Genomic DNA, 20,613 nt, shown 5'->3' with positions numbered 1-20,613 from the left:
ATAGCTTCCACCTGCCCTCGTAATCATGCTAATCAAACAGAGGCAACACTCGCTGTAGTGTTCTTCACCTGAGATAAATGGGAAGCTTGTACAGAGTGGAACGATCATATGCCACATTCAAGTGAGTTTAATCTGTGTGCAGATGCAGAACAATAGCTCCTCTGCTCCACATCCAACAACATTTTCCTGCGCTGTGTTAAAATGCCACTACTGGGGGACAGAGGAGTGGAAAGTGGAGCAGCAGCAGCCCGGAGAACTGAGGAGCAGACGTGTGACAAACTGTCTCTGGTTTGAAAAGTCACAGTGGGTAAAATGGATGACAGTCTTAAAATGGCTCCGGTCCAGCTGATCGGAGCACGCTGGGTCCCTGGTGATCATTGGATTTGGATGATTATCTGCTTTTTCCCTTCATTGTCAGTGCGGCAACAGTGAACATGTGAACTTTGTTAAAAGGGTAACTTTACAGGTCTTGGTGAGTATTACTGCATATGTGCAAAAAAAGAGGATTAGGGTTAGGAGCCTTTTGTGGCTCCAAAGACTCTAATCTGATAATTGGCCGATTGAGCCCCCCCACCCAGTTACTGTTGCTAGGTCAGACGAGCTTGACAATAAGAAACATGGCTACATGTTTAGCCATGTGGCACAGTGTTCATTTGATGCAGATACAGAGCGGACAGAAAGGACTACAGGATAACATTTGTGATGTTCACTTGAATGAACATTAGACAAATTCCTCTTGATCTAGCTTAAGCGAACCGTTACACGTTAGCTATCTAGATTTGCGAATTTTGCAAATGTTAGCTCACTTTCTTACCTTTTTAATTATGTTGTTTATTCTTTGCTGTTGTTATTGTTTTCTTGTAATATTCTGTCCTTTAGCAAACAACTTTCCCCGTTTGTGGGACTGTAAAGGAAAAATGATTCTGACTGATTCTGATTCTGATTCTTTAGATGCAGTGCAATATGTCTGTGAAGATTCTGGCATCAGTAATATGTGACTTTATTGTTACCTCTGAACAAACATAGTTGTCTGCACTGATGTTGTTGGTGACGCAGGTTTTGATGCATGGAATAAAATGGTCATATCAGTTTTGATTATTTGTTCGTAAGCTGTCCATGATGGATCAAACAGGTTTATAAGTGTGCAACACTAGACCAGTGGACTGCTTTTCCTACAAACCTACATCACCCACGATGCAACTTCCCCACTGAGTGACATCACTGGAGGCAGTTTATCAGATTACATGCAGCTTCCTCTGGAGCCACGATAAACTTTCACACTACTTTTTTCATTGTGCTCCCCAAGACCTGTACACTTTAATGTGTAAAGTTGGTGGACTTACCCTTCAGTCTCAGTGAAGTTTTGATTGTATCCTATAAATATCAATAGACAAATAAAACATGAGATTCAACACACACTCACACGTTGTGGAGGAAGTCTAATTAGTTTAATGTCTTAAGTATGAATGTATAAATGTCACATGAACAAATTCAAAAGTTGTTACTTGATGTTTCCCTAGTTACAAAATCTGCAGTTAAGTCACAGCAGCACGACTTTTCCTTTAAAAAAAAAAAAAAAAAGAAGAAGAAAGAAAGAAAGAAAGAAAAAACACCTACAGTGTATTATTTTAATTACAAATGTGAGAGAAACGCAGATGATCGTCCCCACAGGTGGTGTGTGTGTGGTCAAACCAGGTCAAACATTTTGGTGCTTGATGAACTAAAAATGTATGAGGCAAAACAGAAAACTGTTTGCTCACCACCTCCAACTGCCTAAGAAATTAAATATTCAGGAGGCAGGATTCTCTGTCACGTTAACTCGGGGGCGTTCAGATCTTTAAAAAGAAAAAAAAAAAACAGCAGTAAATTTCCTCTGTGCTGCTATTCGGTGTGTGTGTGGGGGGGGGCCACAGACATGCAAAGTTGCAAAAGAGTGGCTCACGAACTCTCCTCTGCAGGTGATCCACTGTATCGTCTCGACAGTAACCGATGGAGCAGTGACAGGCTTGTAAAATAGTCCAGCAAGAGTGAAAAAGCTACACGAGTCCGAGACGTCCCAAAGCCACGAGGAGAGAGAGCAGGAGGGAGGCGGCTGCCTGTGACAGAGCATCAGACTGCAGAGGAGGCTGGCCGGACTTGGCTGCGATGGGTCGGGTGAAGATATATGGGTGTTCCTTCAGAGGAGACGCAGAGAGGATGAGTGTGAGTGTTTCAGCTCGTTAATTACACAGAACTGAGGCGACCACTTCCCAGAGCGTCCTCTCCTTCCAACATGCATTTACAATCAGACAGACAGACACTGGTTTCTATTCCTTCACACAGCTGTGTGTTATAATCAAAGCGCAGACTTGCAAATCAGGATGAATATTTAATCTATTTGTTTCATTATTTTCCTTTTGGTCTCATTCTCATATTATGGCTGGATGGTAAAGCAGCTGCACTCAGGGACTGTCTGGACACGTATCTGTGTGTCCAAGATGTTCTGACACCAAACAAACCCAGAACCCAGAGGACGAACAGAAAGACAACATGTTCGGTACAGTGTGAGAAACGGTGAAGTAGGTCAGTTCTAGCATTAAAATGTTGCTGTTGAACAGCTGACATGAAAGTCTCCGAGGTCTGAGCCGCCGCCTTAATGGACCAATGCTGCAAAACTGCATTAGCATAATATTCATAAATAAAAATGGCTGTGAAAAGGTAAACTGCAACTGATTATCTGTCTGAAGAAAGTTTCAAACCTCTGAAGATTATGTTAATCCTGTGCACCTTCAAAATGGTACAAAATTACCATAAAAACCAACAACCTTTGAAAAATACAGCTCGCCCTCTTTTTTCTCCTGGATGTAACACAGGATTACAGGTCATCTGGATCTTTGCTTCAGCCGTCTGATTAAGAATGCATGAAAGCTTTCGGGTTAAAGAAACACTAAGTCAGATCCTACCAGAGGTGGACAGATGAGACTGATGGGGTCGGAGAAGCTGCTCACAATCATTTTTCCTCCTTCGGGCTGAAACTGCGAGCAGAAGACAGATGGAGCAGGAGGTTAATGTGGGTGGAAAAGAAGAAGTCCTCTGTTTTGAAATATGTCGAAACCCCCGTCAGTCCCTGTGATTAGCATTAGATTACAGGTAAGATGCTTATTAAGGAAAGTGTTAGTGAAAATGATTGCTAATTACCTCATGTTATTAGATTAAAACACTGCATTAAGTCACAGCCTGGTTAAAAGGTGCAATATGTGAGAACTGGCCACCGGTTGAATTTATCCTCCGATCCAACAGGCTGCAGCACATTTCCAGAGTCACTGCTAACTGCTGCTAACCGGAGCTGCCAGCTGTGTTAGCCGTGCAGCTAGTCCGACCGCTCTTGATGAGTCTTGATGTTCACACTGCTAAAGCTTTGGACCGCTGAGAGAAAGAGGTTTTCCCGCCCTGGGCTAGCTGTTTAGCATGCTAACTTCATTAGCTATCTCCGCAACGGTTGATGGATAATTGTTTATAGCACTACAAACTACAAACTAGCCTTCATTATAATGTCCCTGTTAGACCTTTACTAAGCTTTTTGTTGCTTTATTAAGATTTAAACATACTTTATTATGTTTCTATTAGCAGTTAACTACACGTTTTGCAGCTAGAGATCATGCTCATCTGTGTGCATACGAGTCCATGCTGCAGCAGAACCGTTCAGCTACTCGGGTGAAGACCCCCCCAAGTTGGAGCAGACTAGGTAATCAGGATTCAGGAGCTCCTGTCTCTGTTAGGGGGCATCACAGAGACAGCAGCTAAAACAGAGTGTTTCAGCTGGAGGAGGAATACAGAGCTGCAGCACTAGACAGTATGTGAAAAATATGTTTTTTGAGCATTAAAGCGTGTAAACCCATTTTTAGAAGCGACCCAAAATAATATTATGAACCTGAAAATGTGCATAATGTGTCTCCTTTAATAAGGCACCAGTCCCTCTTTAAATCTAACAGCTGCAAAAAGCACAACTGACTGTTTCTTGTAAGTGTGTAAAAATGTCTTAAAATCGAACAATAAACAGGAGGAGCTTCATATAAAGCATCACAGAAATATGATTTCTCTCCCCAAATGAAACTGCTGTAAGCTCGCTTTTAAAAAGTGATTAAAAATAAAACTGCGTCCCTCATTCCCACTCCTGATCTGCAGCTTCTCTCTCTGTGTCATTACTTCTCCTCCTTTAGCGAGCACAGATTTTACTCCACACAGTGAATCCCTCCAGGTGTGAGTGGGTTGACTGTTGACCTTTGACTCCCCAAATGTGTGCCATGAAATACAAGCAGTGCGTCTCATTGTTCACCATGTTGTTCCACAGCCCCTTGGCCAGCTCCTCGTGCCCCTTTATGGTGAAGTGGAAGCAGTCGTGAGTGAAGAAGGTCATGTCGATCTTCCCATTCTGCTCATGGAGACAAAAAACATAAATGCAAGTGAGGAGGGACTGATGGAGTGTGTTGTCGGTGATACTCTCATCTTCAGCCTCAAGTTAACAAAGCCGAAAGCGTCAAGTGTCACGCTCGGGATGATGCAATTATTTTCTGTGTGACGTTTCTCGTTGATTCATCTCATGACACATATCGTCATGGTGGATGGTGTGGGGATAGATTACCGGGAGGCGGGGAGGGTCAGCGTGTTTCAGGAAGGGCTGAAGAACGACGGCAAAGTCGTCCCTGAAGAAACGGTCGGTGAACAGCAGCTCCTCAAGTCTTTTCTGTGGATGAAAGTGACACAAAAAAATCTATTTATGTGCTATCTACTGCTTTATCTGCTTTTTCAATGAGTTACAATAACAGCAATCATGTCAATTATTTACATGAAATCAACAGGTAAAGTTTTGGGTGCATGCAACAGTTTGTCCATCATAGTGTTTGATTAGAGAGTGAGTTAGGATCTTGCAGGGTGGTTAATAATGATTAAAAATGACGTTTCCCATCATGGTGAGGTGTATAATCTGTACCTGGAACTCCAGATTAACTTCTATCAGCTCCTGCAGTTCAGGAGACTTGGCTTCTGGCTCTATCAGGCACGAGCAGAAAGATCTAAAATAGAGTAAAAAAAACAGAAAAAAAAAAAAAAAGGTCGGTCAGATGCAAAATTAACAAAAACGTTACATGATGTTAGTAATTCCTGTGATGGACCAGGAACACATGTCATGTACATACACAGCTGCAGGATTTGGCTACTAGACATGTTTTTCTGCATTTAGAAATACTTCACATGGATTGATTATGTGCGTCTGACATGATTACTGCACAACGAAGGTCAGCTACAAAGTTAAAGTACGTCTTCGGTCAAAAATGTCATTTTCTTCTTGTTCCAACAGTTGAATGTTCGAGCTCCACGTTGTGGGATGATGTGCCTGCAGTGTTTGACACTAGGAGGATATCCTCACAATAACTGCTGAAAGTGAAAGTTTTTCTCTGTGCTCACTGAAAATCTGCTTTTAAGAGGCGGGCCCACACTCATGATTTGTGACATCACAAATAGTTAAGCAGCCAATCCTGGTGTGATGTTGAAACTCGAAGTCTCCGGCACACAAACACTGAGAAACTTTACATTGAAGTAGGAAACGTCTGACGTCCAGCTGTTAAACTCGTGAAAAGGAAAATAAATTTGTTTATTCTGTCATTTTTAAAGAGGCGGAAGGAAGAGGTGCTGTTACGTGCCAGGTGAGGCAAAGTGCTTTTTTTCTCTCATCCATTCCCCCTCTTTTCTCTCCAGGTGCCAACCACATGATTGATCTCCACCTGTGCAGTCTGGTCATGCTGCCCATTGATCCTCTCTGATGTTGAGCTGGCCAATCAACATTCAGAACGTTCACCCTCCCATCAGCCCACGAGCAGAGAGAGAACTGGGTCACCTCCACTTTCTTTCTCCTGTGGACAACAGCAGACTGTGGAGCCCCTCAATAGTTCGCAGACGTTAGCTGCAAACACTAGCGGCCCAGTGCTGTAGATCGATATGTCAGTAAATCATGAGGTAAAAAGGAACTGCCGAACATCATACTTCTGTCTCTCTGTATTCTCAACAATCTGCCTTTTGAAATTCAGTTGCAGCGACTCTCTCCACTCGAAGGCTCTGGTCATACGCTGCTCCTTTCTCTTTGACCCTTTGATGCTGCACTGCATTGTCTGCGCACGCTTGCGAAGAATAATAGAAATAGGTCTGCGGTGGGAGGTGGAGGTAAGTTGGGTTAACCTTTACACTTTTCTTTCAGTCAGTGATAGGTGAGGGGGGTTTTTTTGTGCTTCTATTGTCAGAGGTAGGAATTAGTCAGGTCTAGTTTGGTTATATTCATCTGTTTGTTTGGCACGGCCTTCTGTCATCCTCCCCCACATGTTGAGAACCTTTGTGGTGATTCAAAGTATAACTGTTAAGCAGAAAATAAACCACCTTTGTTTTCGCTTCTACTTCACGTTCTTTGGTTATCGTGTTATTGTGTCTTTCTTTGTGCTGACAGTAAAAGGGTATTTTTTTAAGGATCCTTGTATCCTGTCAGACACACATCTGTTTTGTTAGTCTTTAACACACGTGTGAAGAGATTCTTTACCTTTGGAGCAGGCACCCCGGGGTGGGCTTCTGCACCTCCCTCAGAGTCTGCATGGGCAGGATCTGAACGACGTTAACGATCATACGAGGAACCTGGAGCACAACGAGGAGAGGACGCCCTCGCTGTAGCATGAATGCCAGCACTGTACTACTGAAACCTCACTAATTCAGACATGTGTGTGTGTTTTTATACCTCATTCATAAGCATTTCCAAGGAGACAGTCATGTAGTGAATGAAGTTATCCACTGAAAAGAGAGCCTAGAGAGAACACGGAGAATCTGCAGAGATTAATAACAAGAATTTGACAATCTCAGATTCCATCAAAGAAGCAAATTTTTTTGGTTGTTACAGGGAGAAAACAGACGGACCTTATCTTTGCAGTAATCACAGATGTCGTTCATGCCCATGAGGATGGTCAAAAGCTTCCAGTCCTCCTCGAAGTTCAGACCCTAATGGAAGGACAACAGATTTGGTCCATAAAAGACAGATTCAGGGACAGCGGGACATCTCAGATTCCAGCTGTTGAGCATTAATAAACCAACCAACCTCGTAACCCCTCAGAGTGTCGATCAGATGTCTCGTTTGGCTGGGAAGGTTGCTAGAAAGAAGGAATGACAAGGATCTTTACAGATAGCTAAAGCTTTAATTTACAGCTGAAGCTAAAGAACAACCCCAAAAACTGTCCTCATCACCCCGATGAGTCCTTACAAGGTGTTGTGTCCAGTCACAGCCAGGTTGAAGCCTGTGTCACTGATATGAGCCTGCATCCCGTGAACTGTCTTCCCCGGAGCAGCACCCAGCAGGCTGGGGTTGAAAAGCTTGATGATGTCTGAAGAGCACATTTAAACAACGAAACGTGTAAAGAGGATATACTAGAGAGCAGACTTTAGGGCAAATGTGCAAAACAGTAACGTTCTATATCGTCAGTGATTTAAACATCTTACTTGCCAAAGTAATGGCATCCTGAAATGAGCCGTAGCCTCCGATACTGCAAGACAAAGAAATGTCAGAAATTTATTGTTGAAAAAGGTTACAGATGGATGATGATTAATCATATCATGTGATGTCTACATGCAGAACCTCTGCAGAAGGGTTAATATCTGCATTACAGGTGTCACACATGATTTCTATCACCTCCACGACACGTGACGATACTCGATGGGAATCCCGAGGACGGTGGTGGCGTTGGCGCCTATGCCCGTCTGAAAAGGAAGCGACACAGCGACTGAGAAACCTGCAGACATGATTCTGTCATTTAAACTGCACACACTGCATTTAATGGGGCCAATTCAATCAATTTGGTGATATCTGTTTTTAAATAGTTAATAGTTTAAATTTTGAAATAAAAATCACACTAATGACTGATCACTTCACCTCCTTTCACCCATGTTCGGAAGATCTTGGTTAAGTCCACTGTCTCTTTCCAGTTATAGGACATTTTCACATTTAACTCAAGATTTCATAAGACGCTTTTATATTGTCACTGGTGTTACTTACCTTACGAGTACAAGTCAAAAAATAAAATTAAGAAAACAAAGCCTTGGTTTATATATATTCATATAGTCAGTGAGCTCTGGAATAATGTGGCCACAGTAAAAATTTCTCAGACATTTTGCTCTGCCAGTAGTGGACCTATCCAATTTGGCTACAGTTCTGTCACTGAAATATTTAGCCATCGTGACTGCAACAGCACACTTAAAATCCAACAGTAGTATCTTTGTCATGTTCTGTATAACCATTGAGGCCTGAAGAAGAAAACAACAAATAACACTTACCGTCAATGAATCTCCCAGGGCAGCGATGACTTTGATATCTGCCGCTTTCACAAATTCAACTGGACCAGAGGGTGGAAGGAAAGAGAGAAGAAATGAATGCACTTTCCCATGAGTAATGCAGCATTTAATCTTTTTGGGTTAATGTGTGAACTGTGAGCAATATTATTTTATTTTTATTTTTTTTTTTGCTGGCATGTGGCTTTTTTGTATTTTGCCATAATTTTGGGTCACATATATATTTTCATGTTGAGCTTTTATTTTGAAAATCTATTTACAGACACTTTTCTGATACTAGTCAGTCTCAGCTATTCAACTCAACATGTTTACCTGAGTTTTTCATTTCATGCTACTTACTCATCCTAAACTGTTCTTCATCATTGTCAATTTTTTAAATTTTCTTTTCACGTATTAGTTTGAACTTAATTATCTAAGCAGCTTGAGTCAACCAATCTTTGCCCTGCAGTCTTTCATCTTTATTCCAGTGTGAAATCAGTGCTGCTTTCAAGTTGCTTCTTCAGCACTGGGTAGCAGATTGATTTAAGAGGAGTGGTGGGAGAGATGATATTGACTGACCTGAGGACGGGACAGACGGAGAGGGACTCATGTCCGGACACTGAAACAACGGATGTTTGAAGCTCACCGGCCGAGTTTTCTCTGGAAACTCCTGAGAAAGAAACAAGAGAGAGGCGTCACTGTTCAGTCTAAACCTTTTTAATCACCCAAGTTCAGGAAATGTTCAAATATGTGTCCATTTTGGGGACACTCCTGGAGACACAGCCTTGAGGGCCTTGTCTTCTTCTTCTGTTTTTTAAATGTCTTCTTCATCTCTCTGGTTACTTGTCGTCTTTGAATAAACTGCATCATCTTTTCTTCAGGGTGACACAGCTCTGCTTGTTGTGCACATGTTCAGGATGCCTGCTGGTCCATGTGGTCCGGTCAGGTGTCCCCCTCCCCCCATGGTAACCTGCCTCTTATGTTTAAAAGTAGGTTACCCATTGTTACATGCTCATATTGTTTTTGTTGCTTTTAATTTGTCCTAATGTGTGTGTGTGTTTTTAATTAAATGTGTCAGTCAAGGCCTTCTGCTCAGTTACTGATTGAACACAAATGTATAAAAATCAGCACACAAAATAATGTTCAGCCACTACAGTAAGATTTCCGACCGGATCCAGTATCCAACAAAGACACTTGTATATTCAGTGATAAAATCAGGTGTAACATTACCTTCTGGAGGGCCTCCTTGCTGTAGTGTCGTATCCCCTCCTCATACTCCCACCACCAGTCGTTGCCTTAAAGAGAATTATTTCCAAAACGTCCACTGGAAACTTTTACGCACAATTGAACAACTAATTTCTCTTTAACAATGTCATTTACAGCATAAAAATACTCATAAGTCACTTTTATAACTGTCTTTTCTGTCTTTACTTTACTGTTAAATGCACTTCTACATCAATACTGTTGTGTTACCACATTAAATGCAGCACATTCATGTCTAAAAGAAGGCCTAGTTTCAGCGGCTGCTGTAACAATAAATATCGGCACGCAGCCTCACGTGTGCTCTGCCCTCCTGCTTGTTCCAGCACTTACCTTTGACAGAGTGGGACGTGAGCACACATGTTGCCACGGCGATCCAAAGCCACTCCATAGTAGTGCGTATGCGCCAGTCAATGGGTCACCCCCAGGGCTGTACAATGCGATGCTGAGCTTTACAGAGCTGTCACTTTGTCTCGCCCACCCTGTAAAGCTGAGTGACAACCCGCACGTCCACTGAGAGGCGGTCCGAATCAATGTCAGCAGTGCAACACCTCGTAACAGTTACATTTTAACATTCAGGCAATAAAAGACGACATTCAGAATTAAATATCCATGTATCATTTATTCATTTCTTTATAAACTTGTATTTGCGATGGTAAAAATGCAGTCTTCTCAACCATCTTGACCAGTGTTTCATTTTTAGACAAATTGTGAGTCATGTGGGCACCGATGTGTGAATGTTTCTGTGAGACAGTCTGGAACATTTTCTTATCTTTCTTTTTACGAATAACATTTTTCACTGTCCTCTCTGACTTCATACACTTCATGCAGATGCATTGGCAGATATGCTCCCAATAATTCTTAACAACAAGCACATATTGTGGGAACTGAACAAATGAACCGCGTGTGAAATCTGAAATTTCTTATCTTTTTTTTTTTATTTTTCATAAAAACTGTCTGGCTTCTTTTCTTAGGTTAGAGGTCCATCTGAAATGGAAAAGTGTAGGCAGAGCACAAAGCTCCATCTTGGACTTTTGGTGAGGGGGTGGATATTCTCACAACAGCTGAAGTTGTGTTACCAAACGCACACACGCACGCACACACACAAAAACGAATCCACTTCCTCTACCGTAGAAACCATCCAGAGTTTGAGGCGCTGCTATATTTAAGGCTGCTCCAGTTTCTGCCTTGGCTAACACATGGCTTAATAAACAAAAAAGAAAAAGAAAAAACAGGCATGTGGGCCGAGAGGAACTATTGAGCTACCTTCCAAATAAAAAAAAAAAACCCTACCAGAATGAAATCAGAGCCAAAGTACAGAAACACCTTCAAAAACTCTTCTCTCTTTCTTTCACTGGACTCAGTTTTTGTGACATTTGTTCTGTGCACTCTGTTTTCACCGCTTGGAGAGTGAAAGACTGGTGTCTGGATGAATTATCAAACAGGACCTGCATCAAGGGTTTTCTGTGACAGCTTCGATTTCACAGACTTCAGCAGCTTCTCATTCCTCGTCCCCGTCTGCCATGGTGAAAATGTAGCAGAGAGAATGAACCTGCGCACTTAAAATTAAATATCTTCCCAGTCCAGCCTTGCTAGCACAGGCTTCTTCCTCTTATACTAATGGCCTAACTGTCACTAATGCTGAATGAACAAAAGCGTTCTTTCCCAGGTGAAGTGACATCTAAATCCAGAACTAGAACAAATAACTAATGAACGCAAAATTGTGATGCAAAAATTAACGCAACATTTGTTCATTCATTCAATATCTGAAAATAAGGTGCCTAAAAAATAAAGTCTGGATGATGATGAGAGAAAACATGCAGAAACATGACAAACTTGACTGGGGCTAGCAAATTAAATCAATTCAACTTCAAACTTTCCCGCCTCATTTTTTTTTTTCTCTAAACACAGCTCAAAGTTAGGATCGAAGCAGTTCAACTGAGTCTCATTTTCTCGAAAAAAAGGGAAAGTGAGAAAAAAACTAATGAGCATAAAGATTCCAACTATATTGATTAGTCAAGTCCAAAATGCCTTTGCATGTGGCAACCACGAGGCGAATTCCACCGCGAGGACGCTGGCGCTTCTGGCAGCATCCTGAGTCACAGACTAGCAAGTCCCAATCTGTGCGATCCTCTTTGTTCTACAGCACTGTCCATAAACACCCCCGCTGCCTTCTTCAGCACAGGACCAGCATATTTTGAATGGAGAAAGGGAGTAGTGAGACTGCACTGTTAGTGTGTGGAGGGGAGCAGGCAGAGTGGGAGAGGTGCTCAGACTAGCTGGTATTCAGCTAGTGAGCAGTGGCTGCTCCATGGGGCGGGCTGGCAGAGCCTCACGTCTGTCTGTTACTGCCCTCGCTCCGTCTGGCTTCCTCTCACTGCTGTTGCTGCTGCTCCTCCTCCTCTTCCTCCTCCTGCGCTGGGCCCTGGGCTTCTGTTTCTTCCTGTGCCTGGGGCTCGGCCTGGGCAACAGACTGTTCCTGAGGTGGTCTAGGAGGGGGCGCTGGGGCGGGAGCAGGTGGGCGAGGGGGAACTATGATTTGGTGTTGGCGCTGTCTGTAGGCGATGACTGTGCCCAACAGCAGGGCGATGACTGTCATGAGGTAGAGGTCCCACTCCGGGCCTAGAAGCTGGTCCAGGTCCACCTGAGAAATCAGCTCCTTCAACTGGCAGGAGCCAAATGCGGAGAAGACAGAGGACAAAGACGCAAATGATTAATTCCAGTTTCCTCTAATGAAGCTTTTAACTTGAATTACAATCCTGAGTTTCTTTTTCAAAAGCCAAATTGTCACAGCTCCAGCTGGAGAATACAAGAGGCAGTACTCACGTTAAGATCCTGCAGGTACTGCAGAGTGTAAATCAGGCCTAGCTTGCACAGGGCCAGGAAAACTGGGACCTGGGCGTCGGGACTGGCTTCAGCGGCCATGTCGTAGAAACGTTTGGCTAAATGAATGTCCTGCAGAACCACAGGAAACAGTTCTGAATCACACACCAGTCTGTACATCTTTAAATCTGAGACCAATAAATAAATTGTCTACATTCACAAGTAAAAGTATGTGCCTACCTGTTTGATGCCCAGGCCTTTCTCGTGCATGTAACCCAGGTTAAACATGGCCTGTGCACTGTGCTGCTGCTCTGACGCCAGTCTGTAGTGGATAACCGCTGTCTCATAGTCCACATCTGTCCCGTAACCATAGAAGTGGTAGTCCCCCAGTTTTATTCTTGCCACCGTGTAGCCTTGAAAGAACAATAACATACATTATCTCAGCAGTCAAATGCAACTAGTTCTCTTTATGTAAGAAGAAGAACAAATGCGGCAAATACTGTAACTCTAGTACAGACATTAAATAGATGAGGGACTCACCTTGTGCTGCAGCTCTTGTCCAGTGGAGCAGAGCCCGAGGGTAGGTCTCATTCTCGCTGAAGATTTTTGCTCCTTCTGCTTGTTTCAATCAATAAAAAGACAAAAACATTCAAAATCTCCTTTTTCCCCATCACAGTTCACAAAAATAACCATGCTATAGTTTACCAAGAAACTAATATCAAGCTTGCTTATATATTCAAGCATATAAGAGTGAGTACCACATAAAAACAGACATTGTCACCAAGTGGTCACAAAACAGAAAAAGGAAACTAGACACACATGCAGGCAACCTTTTGTCATTATAGTAATGTATTATGGTTTTTCTTACTTTGGTCCAGCACAAAGGCCACATTGCTCTGAGCGACCTCGTAGCCCTGCTCAGCCAGCAGCAGATACTGGACCAGAGCAGCATCCGTCTCACCCTCCTTGAAGCTGCCGTAGGCTGTCATGAGACGCTCTGACCAGCGGCCGCGCTCACACACATTCTTGAAAAGCTGCAACGAAGATACAGGCATGCAGTGCAACACTTTACAACTTGTGATACAATACAACAGTTTAAGACGAGAATTAAAGATTGTTTATCTCAAGTGAGGAGCTACATAAGCAGCATAAGAGCTTTAATGAATGATTGATTGCTGAAACACAGACAGAGAATGGAGCTCACCTCCACAGCAGTGTGGCACGAGCGCATCACACCAGTACCAGTCGCGTGCATCTGTGCCAAGTTGTAGAAGGCCAGGATGTGGCCTGCCTGTGAGGCCAGGTTGAAGAATTTAAGTGCCTGCTTGTAGTCACGCTTCACACCGATGCCATCTGTGGAACGAAAGGAAGAAGCAAGAGAGAAACTGTGAACCCAATGAAAGAGAAAAGAATTATTACAGTCAAGAGAAATAAAAATTATATTGTGTGAGATTTAGGGATAGTAAAAGAAAAAGGATATTCAAATCTTATGATGAGTAACAAGATTTACGAGGAGAGACGAAATAAGGACAAAAGAAATATCTGTGACAGGAGGCCATGATGATGCTGTGTAACACAAGCACCCGCTGTGTGCACGTGTACATACAGACTGTAATACACTCACTGTAATACATGGTGCCCAGCTGGAGCTGACCGTCCACCCAGCCCTGCTCTGCTGCCTTCTGGAAGTATTTCAGTGCCAGCTCATAGTTCTGAAGAAACAAACACGACTTTCAAACGCTAGTAGCACAATGAGTAACACTCTGGTGGCTCGGTATAAAAATGAGGACCAAACAAGTCTGATATTGAAATTTCTCCTTACTTATTTTACCTTAAGCAGTCACATCTAAAACTTAGACAAGATATGTAAAAAGCTGTAATGTGGAAAAGATTTCTTACCACTGGGACACCTCTTCCATACAGATAGGCCATCCCCAGGCCACTCTGTCCCACAGGATTACCCTGGATGAAGAAAAGAACAAAGTAAATGAAGAGGACAGTTAATGACAACTTAAGAGGTAAAAGTCTGCGGAATAACAGAATCTTGTTCATCTGCAGAGGTGAAACAAATGCTATGTTCACTCCGAGAATTACTGCAATGATAAATGCTGATGAGATACGGATAAAGATAATCGTCTACAGCGTTATTCTCACCAAGTCAGAAGCCTTCTTGAAGTACTGCAGGGCAGTCTCGTTGTTCTGAGGGATAAACTCGCTGCCCTCTGAGTACATCTGAAGGACACAGGAGTCACATCACTTGGTTAGTAATCAAAAACTTGATGAGGCCTCTGCAACGCCAAATCACTGCCTTTATTTATCTTGGACTCAATTTAGACTCTGCTCTCCAGCTTGCCGACTGCTTTTTCCAAGTTCTCAAGCAGTGTGGGCAACATAGTTATAATGTTTACAAACACAGACGTGAAATACATGGGCATCAAATATAACTGAATCTGAATATACTGAAGGCAACAGATAATGATCATGAATAAAACTAATTTCAAATGAATCAGTTTCTATCACTTTTCCCACAAAGAGCATCTCTCTCACCTTGCCGAGGAAAGCCATAGCGTGTGTGTTCCCTGCGTTTGCTGCCTGGGTGAAGTAGTCGTACGCCCTCTGATGGATGACGAGCATCAGAAATACATTAACCAGTGCAAAACAATCACAAGAACACAAAACTTTAACAAAATTTGAATATTAAAAAAATGGTCTCACCTGATGATTCTGTTCGACTCCACGTCCTCCGTGCAGGTGTAACTGACCCAAACCCACCTATCAGGGGAAACAAAGGGCCACATTAACTTTAATGACACACAATTACTGTTAGAAATATGAACATTATTTCACATTGATGCTTTCATTCACATAATTAGAGTAACAACAACAAGACAATTCAGCTCTAACACGTCAACAACAAAAACAAAAGATATTTTACCCATTCTCATCTAATATTAAGCTCTTTGTCATTATTTCCTTTGTAAACTGTCCTTGATATGATGAATACATTTGATTCATATGTATGTGCAGCATGGAAAGGTGATAACACCTCATATTAGCAGTCCAGAACAATGGACACTGATTGACGATGACACTATTTTACCTGAGCTTGTACGTCTCCCTTCTCAGCTAGAAACTGGTAGTACTGGATCAAGTCCTCCTCCAACATCCCACTGGTAGATCCCGGGTTCTCCACCTCATCCAACAGCCTGATCCTCTGCACTGCTGAACCTCCCGTCAGAGACACATCACTCGCCACTGGAGGTGAGGATGTAGAGCAGAGAGAAGGATAATTTTCATCAGGTTATTTGGCCAAGAAGAATATAAACCCCGAATATTAAAATATTGCAGTCAGTGCTCACCTTGATTTGCCACAAGCCTGTAGTGTGTTAGTGCTGACTCACAGCTCTGAGGAACACCCACACCTCCCCAGTATCTGTAGCCCTAATAAAACAGTAAGGAGAAATGTACATTTTTATACTTAAGAAGTGATGTCACTGAGTCATTGCTTCACTGACGCACAAATAAACTCACCAGAATCATATGAGCTACCAAGTTTCCACCCAATGCACCAAAGGTGTAGTAGACCAAGGCCTGAAAAACAGAGAATGGAGGTTATATATGAACAATTTACAGACATTGTAACTTTGTTTTCGTTGTTTTTGTTTTGCAGAGTCCCAAAAAGAAAAAAAAAAAAAAAGTACCTTAGCCTGACTTGAGTTCACTCCAAGTCCAGCTGCGTACAGAAAACCCAGAGCCTACAGAGAGGCAAACAGAGCAGCGTTACAAAACTAATACTCCAAGCACACATTCTCAGTCTACTTTAATGACATGTCAGGTCAAACTGGTTTCAACACTTTTCACAACTGAAACATGAGCATTTTTGGATGACATCTTTACCATCTGAGCTTTAGGTGAGCCCTCCATTGCAAGCTTCTCAAACATTTCTTTGGCCTTGGTGATGTTCTGGTTTATGTAATCTCCAAACAGCATTGCGTACGCCACCTTCTCCATGGCCTTCTGGTGGCCTTTCTCCGCTACTTTCATCAGCTTTTCATACAATCTGAGAGATGTTTTGTAAAAGCAGAGGTGGTGCGTGTGAGGTCAGATTGACACTGGCATAAAAAAAAAAAGATGTGTACATAACAAACAGTGAGGTGACACCTAAAGCAAATAAGGATGTGTTGAGAAAAGTCATGTGGAAATAAAGTTCCTATATGTCATAGATATCAGCTTAGCGAAACAAAATGTACAACTAGATCAAATAAGTTGGTCTGTTAACATGAAGCTTTTGACTACATGATAAACTGACTACACATCAACAGAAGGCTTGGTCTGCTCAGAGTAGGTTTAAATCTGCAGTGTTTTAAAACAATAACATGTCTTTCTCAGCTTGTGTGAGGTTGCCGTTCTTCCAGCATCAAGTTTATTTCGCAATATTTATGTTTTGACTAAAAAAATATCGTCATGACATCATTCGTTATCAGCAAATCCAGCTCATGTTAGAAATTAACATCAACGATATCGTCAGAACAGAAGATTGAAAACCCGGTAGAATAAATCAATCAGAAGAAACTCACTCTTTCTTCTGGGTCTTCCTGGTGGTGGCGTTGAGCATGCGCAGAACAGTCTGATACTGCTCCTCAGCCTCCTCCGCCTGCAGTCTCTGCTGTGCCTGCTCCTCCGCTAAGGCAAAGAGAGAAGCCAATAAGAGCAGGCAGGTGAAAAAAAAAAAGATTCATAACACTTTGGCAGCAGAGGGGGGGAATGGTAATTTTGGAAATGAAACGGTGATGTTTTCTCAGGCAAGTTTCCATTTTCAGTTTCAGTAGCTGTCAAGCTTTTCAGAAGAAAATACATGTACTATAAAACAATTCATCTTTATGTATTTGGCTCTATGTGGGGAAATGAGCCTACTACATTGGAAAATGCTCATCCAATCATTTAAGCAAATAAACTTCCATTTGAGGCTGATGAATGGCTGCATTTTGGCTTGAGCATAAAATACTTAAGCTAGTTCAAAGTTAGTCACATTCGCTCTGCAGAAATTTTTACTTTACTTTTCACTTATGAAAGTCAAGCTATTTACTTACTCTCACAGAAACCCCACTTTTTGTCCTGGTCGTAGTCGTAGGTTGTGGCACACCACAGCCGTCCATCCCCCCGTCCATCAGTGGTACAGTCCGAGTACTCCTTCCCCTGGAAGAGGAACGGGAAGATGCACGGCTCTCCATGGGCTGTACCACCATTAACCACTGGAACTGTATTAAAAAAACATTGTATGATATTAGATAATCAATTCAACAAAAATAATAAAAACTAACTGATGATTATTTGATGATTAGGTTTACAACTTCATATTGAACATATAAAGTCTGTTATTGTTTTTATAAATGTCAGCAAATTTCTGTCTTCAATTAATTTCAATATTACACAAGTGACGGCTGCCGGAAAATTACTAACAATCCCTGAGTAAAATGATGCAACTGTCTCCAAGAGCAGCCACAGGTGCAAAGCCCTGTTAATTTCTCGTGGGGTTAAACCGTTTATCCAACCTGCCTCTACCCTGAAACCACACGTGTCTTTGCTCAGAGTCAGCAAAACTGAAAACAGGTTACCACTCTCGCACAGCTTACAAAACAAGACAAGTCTTTAAAACAGATGTGATTAAAGACAAGAGGAAACTATGAAATACTTAGACTGGCACTGCTACATGGCAGCCACACAACTAACCAAGAATGTTGATGTTATGTTAGATTACCTACTACTTCACACCTTGATGAGGATATTGGGGTTTCTAATAACTCCTATGGAGCTAAACTCTGTACTTTTAAAAATCAAAGCATTTTAATGAGTTCACTACAGCCGGCTGTTATATCTAAAACTGACTCAACTTCTAATCTCACTTCATTACAACCAGATGCCCAGTGGCTCAACAACACTTCTTTATTCAGCTGCTGTATATGAGGCCTTGCAAAGTAATAAGCTGTCACAATCATGATATATTATTGGATCACCAGATGACGCTGCTTATTTTCAAGTGCTAAGAAAACCTTAAATCCTCATTGAGGAGGTGGCAGGAGCGACATATTTCCATTGTAACGTCTGATTGCTCTTCCACTATTCCATCCATTTCTAGCTTTGATTGGACTGGCAAAAGAAACTCTTCTCAAAATTCAGTCTGCTACCAGCAACAGACAGTATGCCAGCACATGATCCCTGTCTCACAGACATTTGGAGACACAAGTGTAAGCCAAAAAAAACACACCAAAAAAAGCAGAGCCTATGTGCGATAGTTTAATGAGAGAAAACTCAATTCTCAACATTCAATACATTCAGCTCAGCAAAAAAGAAATGCTTCAGGATTTCAACTATGTAACTTGACTGTGCTCAAAGTTAACTGATCAACCAGTTAACCTGTGTTTTTGTTTTCCTGGCTGCGCTGCATTTTGTGTTTGAGTTAAAACTGTACTCCTTACCCTCTTTCGGTTTCTCCTCAACTGGAGGAGGCTGCTCAGGCAGGTCCTCCTTCTCCTCTCCCTCCAGTGTATCCCGAGGTGTCTGTTTCTCTTCTTCTGGTGGGGAGACTTCTTGACCAGAGGTCACAGAAGCACCAGCCACAATTTCTGATGCCAGACGGACATCCTCCTCTTCAGAGTCTGGGTCGTGGTAAGACTGCAGAGAAAAAACAAGAAGTTGTGGGTAACGAAGAGATGAAAGAGGGAATCATGTTGCAAATGATGAATTATTTGCAAACAATGGATTAGAAACTTGTGTGTCTACAATAGGTCTACAACTAGCAATTATTTTCATTGTCAATTAATCTGCCAAACACTTTCAGACTGAAATCGGTTAATCACTTAGTTTATAATGTGAAAAAAATTGTGAAAAACTGCTTATCACAAATTCTCAGAGCTCAAAGTGGCATCTTCAATTGATCTATTTGTCCAAACAAACAGTCTAAAACCCCAAAACCCTTCATTTATCATCACAAATGACAACTGATAACTCAGCCTAAGTGTACATTTCAGCTGAGTCCAGCAAATGCTTGTTATTTGTGTATGAAATAATTCCTCAAAACAGCTGGTGATAAATTTTCTTTTGATTGACTAAAGGTTGCAGCTCTAAACCACCACATATCATGTACATAAATAAACCCTGAAGTAACACACGATGCAAGGAGGGAAAGTGTCAGATTAAACTCATTTGATCAACTGTGTAGCAGATGAGACCCCAAGAAAAGATAGTGACAAGAGCTTGATGGCATGGTGGTATATTTGCATGCCAATCACTCTGATATGGTGCCTTAAAGCGCAATATGCAAAAAGCTCACGACGCACCTTTAGCTCTGGTCCGTCATTCCCGTGTTGCTCTTCATCTGGAAAGCATTAATATGGCAGAAGTAAAGACAGGAACTTGAGATAGCCAAACCTGTTTGCTAAATATAAACAGCTGCTTGCAACAGTTTGAGAGTCGTACAGCCTCTCCTGCCCGCGCAGGTATTAACCAGATGTACGACGCAAGAGACATACTTACCAGCTGTTATTCCCTTGATGAAGACGAGCAGCAGTAGGGTCAAAAAATAAAAGCTTCTTGCCGTCTTTAAATGCCGTTTATAACCCATTGTTGACAAGCTAACTATATGCTAGCTGTAACTGCTGCTATTGCTATCACCAAACATTCAGTTACAGTTATCTCACACTACGTTACGCAGCATTAATAATCTCACGCACACGCTCACTAAAACGGAACCGTATTCTCTCTGTACCACAACCCGGTTAATTTTCGCTGCTGTAGCTGTCAGACAAGCTGAAAGATCCCAATGCAAAGCTACGCTGGCAGAGAAGTAGCTGCTAGGTGGCTGAATTGACGTTGAACGTTAGCTAGCTAAGCTAGTCGTACACAGCCACACGAAAGAGCAATCAAACAGCGCAATAGTCACAAGAGACCAAACTCCTCGGTCTACAAGTTGGTTGCCGAGTACCTCTTTGCGCGACGAAACATCCGAGTTTATCGGCGAGACGCAAAATATTTAGCCTTTGGTGTATATTAACCTGATACTACTTAGCTAGCAATGTTAAGCCCCTACTACTGACAGACACTTCCTATTCTCGCAATTCGACCAATCACAGCGCGCTCAGGCTGACAGTAGCCAATGAGCGGAGGCCAAGGACGTGTGAGCGAATCAGGTGCGTACACAAT

At 42.2% G+C, this 20,613-nt stretch overlaps 2 protein-coding genes and 1 long non-coding RNA gene across 6 annotated transcripts; 1 reads left to right on the top strand and 2 right to left on the bottom strand.

Moving 5' to 3' along the window:
• Positions 1-1,448: 1,448 nt before the first annotated feature.
• LOC119012543 (phospholipase B1, membrane-associated-like) lies at positions 1,449-10,047 on the bottom strand. 2 transcript variants are annotated; one of them, XM_037086466.1, is made up of 16 exons: positions 9,925-10,047; positions 9,562-9,626; positions 8,911-9,001; positions 8,338-8,396; positions 7,697-7,764; positions 7,507-7,550; positions 7,271-7,391; positions 7,109-7,160; positions 6,931-7,011; positions 6,755-6,820; positions 6,563-6,654; positions 4,970-5,051; positions 4,622-4,723; positions 4,316-4,411; positions 2,943-3,014; positions 1,449-2,174 (listed from the first exon to the last, which is right to left on the bottom strand). In XM_037086466.1, the coding sequence occupies exons 1-16, from the start codon at positions 9,980-9,982 to the stop codon at positions 2,037-2,039; spliced, it is 1,287 nt and encodes a 428-aa protein (XP_036942361.1). In that variant the 5' UTR covers positions 9,983-10,047; the 3' UTR covers positions 1,449-2,036. The 2 variants fall into 2 exon arrangements, with proteins under 2 accessions (XP_036942361.1, XP_036942362.1); XM_037086467.1 differs by lacking the exon at positions 9,925-10,047 and adding an exon at positions 9,805-9,861.
• LOC119012544 lies at positions 2,953-7,792 on the top strand. 2 transcript variants are annotated; one of them, XR_005072509.1, is made up of 4 exons: positions 2,953-3,129; positions 5,734-6,195; positions 6,571-6,736; positions 6,914-7,040. It is a non-coding gene; the product is annotated as an uncharacterized LOC119012544 (long non-coding RNA). The 2 variants fall into 2 exon arrangements; XR_005072510.1 differs by lacking the exons at positions 6,571-6,736; positions 6,914-7,040 and adding an exon at positions 7,674-7,792.
• Positions 10,048-10,193: 146 nt separating the features above from the next.
• Positions 10,194-20,536, bottom strand: sel1l (SEL1L adaptor subunit of ERAD E3 ubiquitin ligase). 2 transcript variants are annotated; one of them, XM_037086659.1, is made up of 21 exons: positions 19,948-20,536; positions 19,752-19,789; positions 18,891-19,086; positions 17,505-17,672; positions 16,992-17,097; positions 16,312-16,474; positions 16,116-16,169; positions 15,946-16,005; positions 15,774-15,855; positions 15,515-15,669; positions 15,130-15,186; positions 14,962-15,030; positions 14,569-14,646; positions 14,314-14,376; positions 14,039-14,126; positions 13,619-13,767; positions 13,283-13,448; positions 12,955-13,032; positions 12,655-12,827; positions 12,418-12,546; positions 10,194-12,256 (listed from the first exon to the last, which is right to left on the bottom strand). In XM_037086659.1, exons 1-21 carry the CDS (start codon positions 20,033-20,035, stop codon positions 11,966-11,968), a joined length of 2,451 nt encoding a protein of 816 aa, XP_036942554.1. In that variant the 5' UTR covers positions 20,036-20,536; the 3' UTR covers positions 10,194-11,965. The 2 variants fall into 2 exon arrangements, with proteins under 2 accessions (XP_036942554.1, XP_036942555.1); XM_037086660.1 differs by having other exon boundaries at positions 12,955-13,029.
• Positions 20,537-20,613: the final 77 nt, after the last annotated feature.

This window comes from Acanthopagrus latus, chromosome 22, assembly GCF_904848185.1.
Source record: "Acanthopagrus latus isolate v.2019 chromosome 22, fAcaLat1.1, whole genome shotgun sequence".
NCBI classification, from domain to species: Eukaryota; Metazoa; Chordata; class Actinopteri; order Spariformes; family Sparidae; genus Acanthopagrus; species Acanthopagrus latus.
This window is presented reverse-complemented; position numbering and strand designations above follow the sequence as displayed.

Excerpts from the sequence above, each read along its gene's own strand:
- LOC119012543 (XM_037086466.1), bottom strand. The coding sequence starts at position 9,982 with ATGGAGTGGCTTTGGATCGCCGTGGCAACATGTGTGCTCACGTCCCAC. Across the intron at positions 9,627-9,924 it reads CACGTCCCACTCTGTCAAAG|GCAACGACTGGTGGTGGGAG; the intron begins GTAAGTGCTGGA and ends ATTCTCTTTAAG. Across the intron at positions 5,052-6,562 it reads CCGGGGTGCCTGCTCCAAAG|ATCTTTCTGCTCGTGCCTGA; the intron begins GTAAAGAATCTC and ends ACTCTATTTTAG.
- sel1l (XM_037086659.1), bottom strand. The coding sequence starts at position 20,035 with ATGGGTTATAAACGGCATTTAAAGACGGCAAGAAGCTTTTATTTTTTG. Across the intron at positions 15,670-15,773 it reads CAGGCTTGTGGCAAATCAAG|TGGCGAGTGATGTGTCTCTG; the intron begins GTGAGCACTGAC and ends CCTCACCTCCAG. Across the intron at positions 13,449-13,618 it reads CGTGCCACACTGCTGTGGAG|CTTTTCAAGAATGTGTGTGA; the intron begins GTGAGCTCCATT and ends TCTTCGTTGCAG.